At 39.5% G+C, this 10,831-nt stretch overlaps 1 protein-coding gene across 1 annotated transcript in view; it reads left to right on the top strand.

The window, feature by feature from the left end:
- cfap58 (cilia and flagella associated protein 58) overlaps nucleotides 1-10,831 on the top strand; it is a 38,561-nt gene extending 27,730 nt beyond the window's left edge. The window contains exons 12-19 of the mRNA XM_005943362.2: nucleotides 1,631-1,771; nucleotides 1,840-2,063; nucleotides 2,412-2,520; nucleotides 2,605-2,709; nucleotides 2,903-3,022; nucleotides 3,232-3,356; nucleotides 3,454-3,553; nucleotides 10,424-10,831. Coding sequence (XP_005943424.2) covers nucleotides 1,631-1,771; nucleotides 1,840-2,063; nucleotides 2,412-2,520; nucleotides 2,605-2,709; nucleotides 2,903-3,022; nucleotides 3,232-3,356; nucleotides 3,454-3,553; nucleotides 10,424-10,831 — 1,332 coding nt within the window. The remainder of the gene's footprint in view (nucleotides 1-1,630; nucleotides 1,772-1,839; nucleotides 2,064-2,411; nucleotides 2,521-2,604; nucleotides 2,710-2,902; nucleotides 3,023-3,231; nucleotides 3,357-3,453; nucleotides 3,554-10,423) is intronic.

The following is a 10,831-nucleotide window of genomic DNA, read 5'->3' as shown; positions in this document are numbered from 1 at the left end:
AAAGCCGGTCCTACAACCGCATCCAAGAATAACATGCAGCTTATCTCAGAACTGTCGGTGAAAATTATTCTTGGAGCTAGGTTTAATTGAGCTGCATTTTAAAGAGGTGCAATTTCACAATTTGTGTATATTTTCTAAGTTCACTATTTTGTCATGTGTTGAGAAAAACACAGATTTAAAAATTACATGGTCTAATATTTACATTTAGCATAACTGCAACATGCTTTTTTCGTTTTTTTTTTAAAGACTCGAAAGGACTTGAAATTCAAAATTTCAGACTTGTGACTTGACTCGGACTTTTACACCAGTGACTTGAGACTCGACTCTGACTTGCCTGACATTACTTGAGACTTGACTTGAGACTTGAGGATAAAGACTTGAGACTTACTTGAGACTTGCAAAACAATGACTTGGTCCCACCTCTGTTAAATAGTACAAAATGCCTTCTGCAAAATGTAACTAAAACTTTCACCAGTAGAGGGCAGTGTTTCACTAGAAAATGCTTATTACTTCAGTTGGTTAACACAGTCACTTCCAAGCTAGATGATCCTGGGTTTACACCAACTGTGTGGAGTTTCTCCCTGTGACTGTTTGGGTGGTGCTTCCATGTTTACCATACATGTGGATGGGAGCGTGAATGGTTGATTTTCTCTCTGTTGTTTGCCTGTTGTTTTTACTGTTTCTTTTTTTGGGGGGGAGGTTTGAAAACGGTTGTTTTCCACGTGCTTCAGCTGCTGTTTGTTGCACTACTCTTGACATTTTGAGCTTCCTCTCATGTTGCATTTAGGGTACAGTGGCGTTGCAGTGGAATAATTCCCTCTGTGTCTTTTGTTTATCATCCATGACATCAGTGGAAATTGTAATTGGGTGAATAAAAGATGTGAGGGAGAGTCATAAGAAGCCATGAATCTGTCTGCACTTATACTAGACGCTAATGTAAATAATGATGTTTGCTGTGAGACAGTGCAGAGTAGAGCAGAGTGACAACAGAGAGTACCTTAAATACCCTGTGAAAAATACCACTTCAATACTGGGATTGGCATTTTAAAAAGAATGTAGCCAACCAATCACAGTTGGGAAAGTTTATTAAGAAATGGTCCCCACTCCTCTGTCCACTTTTTTGCCTTCTCACCAAACAGTTTCTACTTTAACTCTTGCAATGTTCGGGATCACAGCATCTCTGAAGTTCATTTAATAAATCATAATCCTAAACATTGGTAATATAAAAACACATATTGCTAAATTGAGAGGTTTTATATCTGATATAGTGATCTAGCTTTTTTATTAGACTCAGTTGGCATCACTTCTAATCACTTGTGTTGACATTTCAGGCTGAACAGTATTTCCTGAAAATCCTGTCTTGTTCACCTATTTTTTTGATTGCCTTTAATTTTATAATGATCCACTACACAGCACTAGAGAATAAATTTCATTACAGGAGATGGCTTTCACCTACAGGTATTAAACCACTGGAGTGATTTGAATTACTCCAGTGAGTAACTGACAGATTTCAATATATACATGTAAATGGGGGGATCGCAATTATGAATTGGTGGTATATAGATAAAATTGTCTTGAACTGAATTAAATCCATGTTTGCTCCTATCTAAATTTCCTGCATTTCCTACAGGCAGAAATGCAGCTGATCAAGCTCCAGCTGGAAGAAACAAAGCAGTGTGTAGACAGCCAGAAAACAGAGCAGCAAAAACTGCAGAAGATAATATCGGATGCTGATGCTGAGCAGACCCAACAGAAGAAACAACTGGAACAGGTAAAGAAGGAGAAACATAGACGGGTAGAGAGAGCCAGAAAAAGACTCTGATTATGTGTTCCCTCAAGGTGATCAGAGAGCGGGACAGCCTGGGCAAGCAGCTGCTGCATAGCAATGACGAGCGTACACTGTTGTATGAGAAGATCAGAATCCAGCAGTCAATCCTAAGCAAGGGGGACTTTCACTACAAGCAGAGGATCGAAGACATCCGCCTGCTCAAGCTGGAGATCAAGAGGCTCAGACGCAAGAAAAGCATCCTTGACAAGACTTTGCCCAACACAGAGGAGCTGAGGTAAAGGGAGGCATTTGTGGCCAATAGTGAAGAAGGAGAAGGAAGGCAAGATACAAGCATTGAGCACAAAAAGGAAAAGGAATGAGGGGACCCGCAGAGAGCAGTATTTAGAGTAAAAGAGCCAAAAGGAGTGAGATGGAAAGATTGTTAGGTAGGAATCGCTGCTGTCAAACAGTAAATTATTTCACATAGATCCTTTAAAAAATTCCAGTATTTCTTGTGATATTTTCACAATGGGTTCATTTTTAAACTCTTAATTAATAGAGTGAAGCAGTAGAATGTTGTTTTTGCCTCCAGTTTGACGGAATTTAAATGGAAATTATGATAATATGTAATCCTGTATTTTAGGCAAGAGCTGTTTCATCTGCAGAGGCAGCTGCTCAGAGAGAGAGCAAGGAACAGTGTACTTGAGGAGCAACTGAAGCCAATAAATATTCACAGATGGAGGCAACTAGAGGTGAATGATTTATCCTTGTGTTAGCTCGTAACTTTCATAGCACTAGCTTTTCTTTTTCACATGTTCTAAATGACTGACTTGCAGGGGAGTGACCCTGGTAAATACGAGCTCATCCGTAAGATTCAGTCCTTACAAAAGCGCCTGATCGCCAAAACCCAAGACCTTGAGGAACGTGAGCTCTTGTTGCAGGTGAACACCTGAGCACTTGTTTTAAACTAACTGATCTAACTAATGATCTTCGCTTTGTACCTGCACAAGCCTCTCTGGATCATTAGTCTTTTGAAGTTTACGCATAAAAATAAGTGTGACTCACAGATGCATGGTCTTCTTTTAAGCCATGTACTTTACCCATGACTTCCTTTCTTTTAATTTTATCATGAAGGAAAAGGAGAAGCTGTATGTGGAGCTAAAGCACATTCTGGCCCGGCAGCCAGGTCCTGAGGCAGCCGAGCAGCTCCAGCAGTGTCAGTGGACTATCCGAGACAGAACCAAAAAGCTCAAGGTCTTGTGCAGAAAATTACAGATTTGTATCATTTGTTTGCGTTTACTTTTTGATATAAATAATGACTTCAATAAAATAATATATATTGTTTTAAAGTCAGAAAATTGGCACCAACATAAAAGACAGTATTTTTTAATATCTATTTTAGACAGATGGCACTGGTTTCTCACATCTCTGACAAAAATATGTTTTTCCATCTAATTTTTCAGGCACTGATAGCAGAGTTGAGGATGCTTGACTCGAAGATGAATGAGTATAAAAGTGAGAATCAAAGACTGGCCACGGAGCTAGCAAACGTTACGAAGAAATACCTAAGTGAGAAAAAGCTCCAAAGGTGAGGCTGATCTTTGTTCTAATTAAAAGCTCCAGTATATAACGCACTGAGAAAACGTTCAGCTGCTCATCCTTTCGTTCACTGTGTGTCTCCTCAGTGAGCAGAGGACAAAGATCAAGGTGGAGCACCCGGAGCTTCTGCCTCAGCTGAGCAGCAAACCCCATTTTACAGGAGGAGGTTTCAGAGTTGATAACCCTGTAAGAAGATAATTTAACTAAAACTAAAACATTCAAAATGAATAGTTCACAAATCATGACATGACCTCGCACCTGTCCATGACCTCAGTAGCATAAGGTTGACCATTTGTTGCTTTCAGTTTTATGTTCTAATATAGTATTTTTGATGTGTGTAAATCTTTGGCAAAATTCCAGCAAAACCTGTACTTAGGTCTTTAAGAGCTTGGCTCTGCAGTACACCAGCATGAATTTATTTATATTGTGCTTTGTTTAATAAGAGTGATTATGCAAATCTTAAAAGAGCAATATAGGTATGAAAGAATATTTGTACGCAGATTAGAAATAGCAGTATGGTTCTGATGGGCAATGTTCCCTCTAAGCTGCGCGCGTGTGCAATTGCGCACTGCTGGCACGGTCTCTGCGCACAAAAAAAAAAATCTAACCTGAATTGAAATTAAAATTAAAACTTTAACAATTCTGTTTTGCAGTGTTAGTCAGTTAGTGACTGGCTGCTTCCGTGTGGGATTAGAACTACAGTGGGGCAAAAAAGTATTTAGTCAGCCACCGATTGTGCAAGTTCCCCCACCTAAAATGATGACAGAGGTCAGTAATTTGCACCAGAGGTACACTTCAACTGTGAGAGACAGAATGTGAAAAAAAAATCCATGAATCCACATGGTAGGATTTGTAAAGAATTTATTCGTAAATCAGGGTGGAAAATAAGTATTTGGTCAATAACAAAAATACAACTCAATACTTTGTAACATAACCTTTGTTGGCAATAACAGAGGTCAAACGTTTACTATAGGTCTTTACCAGGTTTGCACACACAGTAGCTGGTATTTTGGCCCATTCCTCCATGCAGATCTTCTCGAGAGCAGTGATGTTTTGGGGCTGTCGCCGAGCAACACGGACTTTCAACTCCCGCCACAGATTTTCTATGGGGTTGAGGTCTGGAGACTGGCTAGGCCACTCCAGGACTTTCAAATGCTTCTTACGGAGCCACTCCTTTGTTGCCCGGGCGGTGTGTTTTGGATCATTGTCATGTTGGAAGACCCAGCCTCGTTTCATCTTCAAAGTTCTCACTGATGGAAGGAGGTTTTGGCTCAAAATCTCACGATACATGGCCCCATTCATTCTGTCCTTAACACGGATCAGTCGTCCTGTCCCCTTGGCAGAAAAACAGCCCCATAGCATGATGTTTCCACCCCCATGCTTCACAGTAGGTATGGTGTTCTTGGGATGCAACTCAGTATTCTTCTTCCTCCAAACACGACGAGTTGAGTTTATACCAAAAAGTTCTACTTTGGTTTCATCTGACCACATGACATTCTCCCAATCCTCTGCTGTATCATCCATGTGCTCTCTGGCAAACTTCAGACGGGCCTGGACATGCACTGGCTTCAGCAGCGGAACACGTCTGGCACTGCGGGATTTGATTCCCTGCCGTTGTAGTGTGTTACTGATGGTGACCTTTGTTACTTTGGTCCCAGCTCTCTGCAGGTCATTCACCAGGTCCCCCCGTGTGGTTCTGGGATCTTTGCTCACCGTTCTCATGATCATTTTGACCCCACGGGATGAGATCTTGCGTGGAGCCCCAGATCGAGGGAGATTATCAGTGGTCTTGTATGTCTTCCATTTTCTGATGATTGCTCCCACAGTTGATTTTTTCACACCAAGCTGCTTGCCTATTGTAGATTCACTCTTCCCAGTCTGGTGCAGGTCTACAATACTTTTCCTGGTGTCCTTCGAAAGCTCTTTGGTCTTGGCCATGGCGGAGTTTGGAGTCTGACTGTTTGAGGCTGTGGACAGGTGTCTTTTATACAGATGATGAGTTCAAACAGGTGCCATTCATACAGGTAACGAGTGGGGGACAGAAAAGCTTCTTACAGAAGACGTTACAGGTCTGTGAGAGCCAGAGATTTTCCTTGTTTGAGGTGACCAAATACTTATTTTCCACCCTAATTTACGAATAAATTCTTTACAAATCCTACCATGTGAATTCATGGATTTTTTTTTCACATTCTGTCTCTCACAGTTGAAGTGTACCTCTGGTGCAAATTACTGACCTCTGTCATCATTTTAAGTGGGGGAACTTGCACAATCGGTGGCTGACTAAATACTTTTTTGCCCCACTGTATCCACCTTATCCCAATGATGCGATTCACATTCGTATATACGCAGCTAATCAACGTCGTTGACAGGCTATGACAGCGTCCTTATGTGCCGACACCGGTGTTTTAGCTAGCAAAGCGGCGTGGCTGATGTGGAGTGAAGCCACGTTAATGACAACGTGTACAACCATTGGAGATGTGAGCAGGACAGACGGAACAATTGACGAAAAAGTGTGGACTTTATACCAGTTTTTAAATTGTGTTGATAGGCCACGTAAAACCAGAGTTATGATAAAAATATCTGCAATGTTTGGTTTTCTTCCTGAATACTATCGTTGTTTATATTTACTGCGGAAGAAACGGTAAAAACGGCGTTTTATAAGGAAAACGCTCGAAAGCCTGTGAGCAAAAACAACACCAAAAACCCCCACCCTTTCCTATTGGTGGAAAAATGTACCATGTCGACCAATCAAAAAATGATATGGCAACATGGCATTTAGTTGTTTAGGAAGGGGGAAGTTTTAGGAGTGACGGCGGTGTTTTGAGATGTGAGAGATTTGCGACGTTTAGCGCAAATCTTGTGTAGTTAGTGTGTAGTGTAGTCAATAGTTTTGTTGTGTGTGTCAGAACAATGAGGCGACTGCTGAATGTTACAGGTGTTACAGCAGTGATACATCTCCTGTTGTCAGGCCTGCAGGTATCAGGCTGTTGTTCTCCTTTATCTCATAGTGGACAGAAATTATTTTTTGGAGTGGCACAAATAATTTGTGTGGCATCAGATTTGATGCAGAACAGCTGATTGTTCTGTAAATAGTTTGAAATGTTTATTTAAAAAAGCCTTGGCTGCATTTTTAGGTAAACAGCTGCAAAAAACTTTGTTGTTTGCAAACTCAGTTACTTTTTTGAAGAAGTAACTATATAATTAATTGCCCAACATTGGTCATTATTACTGTATTTTGCAGACAGAGAGTTACAGGACTCTCTCCCAGACCACAGACTCATACTCATAATACAAGTCAGAGCTTTATACAAAACAATAAATAAAAAAAGAAAGTTGTGTTTTCAAAATTGGAGTTCAAGTTATTTTTACTTTCAATAGTGTTAACATACTACACAGGTCATGAACAAGATTTTTTTTACATTTTCATTGTAATTGGGCTAAAGCAGTTAATTAAAAGCAGTCTAACATAAATGTAAATGCTGTAATTTGATTATTTTAATAAACCATGTAACCTGGATGGATTCGATGCTGGCGTGACCACAGTGCGCACGTCTAATGTTGCTCACAGTGGTCCAAGTGTCTGCTCAGGGAGTTTGTGTGTTCGCTCACACACATGAAAAATTAGAGGGAACATTGCTGATGGGCACCAAACAACTTTAGGGTTTATTTATGAAGCACACTATACCTCCCAACAATATATATCTGATGGATATAATGATCCAATCTAACAATTTATACATGATTGTATGAATGGAAAAGAATAAAGAATCCTGTGTGTTCAGTTTTCACAGCCACAGCATCAGCACAGCTCCATCTGGGCTTCACTGCTTCTCCATTTGACCATTAAACTATACATCAACCACTACAGATTGTTCAGGCAGTAAAACATTCAGTTTCTTCATTTTTAAAATAAGAGAATAATGTGAACATTACTCATGTGTTTTGCAGTGTTCTGATGTGTGTGCTATCTAATCGAGTTCATGATTGTTAAATGTTGTGCTATTCTGAGTCTTGATCTTTCTGGGCTCTGCCATAGATCTATGCTAACCAGATGTTGACTCATCTGTCTGTAAAGGAACTTGCATACATATAAAATGTTTTAATATAAATGCTTTCTTTCGTTCAAACCTCCGTCTTTCACACATTCACTCAGCAGCAGTTTTTGCTTCTAGTTAGTTAGTTTATTGCCATCTAAAGCATTTTAAAAAGACTTCACATTCTGTTTAACAATACAAGCATTAAAAAATTTGTCAAATGTAGTGTTCAGAATCTGTTCAGAATATTGTACTGGAAGCCTATTTTCATGAGATTTAATAAAAAAAGACTTTTATCGCGTTGTCATACCTGATATTAAAAGCTACAGATCTCAGTGTTGCCAAGTCCCACTGTAACCCCAGACTGTACTCATTTTTCTGTTTAGGTGTGAAGTCATCCTCTTCCATGTAGGCAACAGAAAATACTTTACCTGTTGCCTGTTTCTACTTTGAGTACATTTCAGAGTCTGTACTTTTTCACTTTTACTTGAGTAAAAAAAGTATTTCAACTTTTACTAGAGTATTTTTTAACACAAGTATCTGTACTTCTGTCTGTATTTTTTATTTTTTTTTATTTTTACCTCAGATCATTCAGTTATAAAACGTGAAACATTTCAGTAAGTTAATATGATATCCCTATCATCTCCACAAGATGTCAGCAAAATACTCACCACAGTGCATTCCATCTACCAAATTACTTAGACATGATTTTATAGTTTTCTTTTCCAGGAATAAAAGAAAATATATATTTAAACTAGAAGGACAGTCAGGAGGAGGATCGTTTGTGAATAAGCTATCTTAAAGACTGTGATCTCATTTCCCATGCTCCTACTCTCCACCAAGTTTCCTAAAATTTGGCTCGGTGGTTACATATAATCCTACTAACAAACAAGCGAAAAAACATACCACTTCATTGGCTCATGCCTTATCAGAAGAAAAAATCTATTATAAATAGAACATACATGTATTTGTTCTCAGCACAGCAACCCAAATGATACCATGTGATCATTATAAGTGCGAGCACAATTATAGGTGCAACCCTTTAAAGAAACAGACGTTTTCTGGTGGGACAGTATTACATGTGGCCCTAAAATAAACAATCAGTACATTTTTATAGCAGCTTGGGCACACAGTGTGCAGCAAGTCATGATAATTTAACTGAGTTCGTGTGAAAGTCCTGTGAAAGCTACAGCTGTTTGTTGACGATTCTTCGTGGGTTGAAGGTGTGCTCATCACTGAGGCGTGATAGCAACATGTTTACGTGGAATAACACAGGAACACGCACTCTTTTATACGTTGTGCATTTATTATCCCCATTTTCAAATAAAATACTTTTATTTGTGTAGTAGTTCATGACTATTTGCACACAAATTTCTCCACCCTTGTTTAGCATGTATATATATATATATATATTGTTATGGAGTTATTCCTCTTCCAGTGCTGTTACAGTATAACCATGGCAACCAGTCTGGACTGTGTGAGCTGTGTTGCTGTAGTACTGCGAGGCCTCTGACAGGACATGTCTCCTTTCTTCCTTTTTTTCTCTTTTTCGCTTGAAGAAGCAGCTGCTCACGCAGGCTAATGAAGATGGTGTGTGCAGGCTTTTGTTGGCTTGTTGCAGTGCGCATGCTGATTTTACACTGCACGCCTGTGAGCAGGCCAGGGCAGCACCTCCTATGTATTGACGTCATACGCAACACTCCTCTCTGCCTGTGACTGCTGAAGCTGCCAGTTTCAGTTCTAGGATATTATTCATTAACATTTTTTCATTTGTATGGTCGTCACCAAATACAAAATGAAAATATTCACGAAGTGCTGGGTTGCAGAAAAAATGTCCAAATAATATCACAGCATCACTGTTTAAACTAAGTGGGAAAACACACAGAGCATGCACAGAACTCTCTCTGGTTGCTAATTTTCTGTGAAACCTTTAAAAAGTCTAGTCCTCTCATGTATTGCTCAGAGCTGGATGTTCCTGGCCGAAGTGAAGATCTTGTTTTGATATTTGGAAACTTGAGCATCAGAGTGTGACAGTAACATACAAACTGTTATGTGAGTGCACATGTTCATACTGGCCCAGATGGACCTTTCTGAAAGGTCTAAACCTTGACCACAGAGTCGAAAGTAGGGATTAACTGGATTTAAATCACAGGCTTGGATGAAAAAGGCATCACATTGTTTATTACTGCTGCCAAATATGAGAAAATGCATCCTTTAAGGAAAAACATGAGGTCATTTTAAGTTTCTTTTTCAAATAAACTTTGGCTGGGAGAAGATGGTTTCTGTATCCTGTTCAATTTGACTTCTTATTCTGAAATTTTTCAACATTTTGTAGATTATACCCAGTCATGTTACATGTTATTAACTCATCTAGTTACAAAGCTGTTTCTTTTTAGCACCACTTGCTAATGAGCTAATACTAACAAACAGTAAAATCTCTCAGTTCAAACATTTCATATGTTTTCTATGTTCTAAAGTAAACAGGTTTGGGTTTAACAGATTTGTAAATCTTGTTTTTGTTTGTGTCTTACATAGTATTCCAACTCTTTGGAATGCTATGTAAACTTTTTGGAGATAGGTAAGTTGTGAACCAGGTTTCTTTGAGCTTCCTAGTTTATCTCAGTATTCCTGCCTTCTTGTGTTCAGGCAGACTTACAAACCCAAAAAGATATGTGTACCATAATTTAAACATATGCAGAAATTCTTGTGAAACCCTGAGCTACTCAAAGATAAATTCATATTTTAACAGGCAGATTGTTTCCCCCTAATCTTCCTTTTGGAACAACTCAAAAGGGGACTGAAGATAAATCTGGCTTGCATATGTGAGAAAACATGAGAAAACCTAAGAGTGGCACTGGTTTATATTCCAGCATATGAATCATTACCTTGTGTCTATCTCTGCATTTTCCTTTGCATTTCCATCATCATTTAAAAAACAAAGCATGTTTTTAAGATGTTTTTCGTATATATGTATATATCTATAAATTAATTTTAAGCTATATTTTCCTCTCTGTGTGTTCAGGTCTATGGCAAAATGTCAAAGCAGACAACAAAAGAAAAGATGCTCACACTGTGTGTACACAGTGGGCTACCTCGCTACAAGCATCATCTCCTACCAAAGCCCCTTGCCTCCCCTCCTTCCTACTTCATGAATATTAGGGAATTAATGCTGGCAGGCAGGGAGAGCAGGAAGGGGCTGGGACAAAGAGAGAAAGAGAGGTTAGTGAGGGAAGCAAGCGTGGGGAAAGGGAGGGTGAGGAGAGCTGATATCGTCACAGGACCTGGCAGTGCGCAGGCTCTGAATGAGCTGGGTTGGCTGCCTATTGATTGGAAAACAACGGGCTGTAGGAGGACAGATAAGGGTGTCTGTGGGCTAACGGGTGAGGGTAGGGATACAGACCAAAGCTCACACTACACTTCACCTCCCTGA

Source organism: Haplochromis burtoni, unplaced genomic scaffold (genome assembly GCF_018398535.1).
Source record: "Haplochromis burtoni strain Fernald_Lab_line unplaced genomic scaffold, NCSU_Asbu1 Contig_360, whole genome shotgun sequence".
NCBI lineage: Eukaryota > Metazoa > Chordata > Actinopteri > Cichliformes > Cichlidae > Haplochromis > Haplochromis burtoni.
Note: the sequence above shows the minus strand (reverse complement) of the source record. Positions and strands in the feature narration are given on the sequence as shown.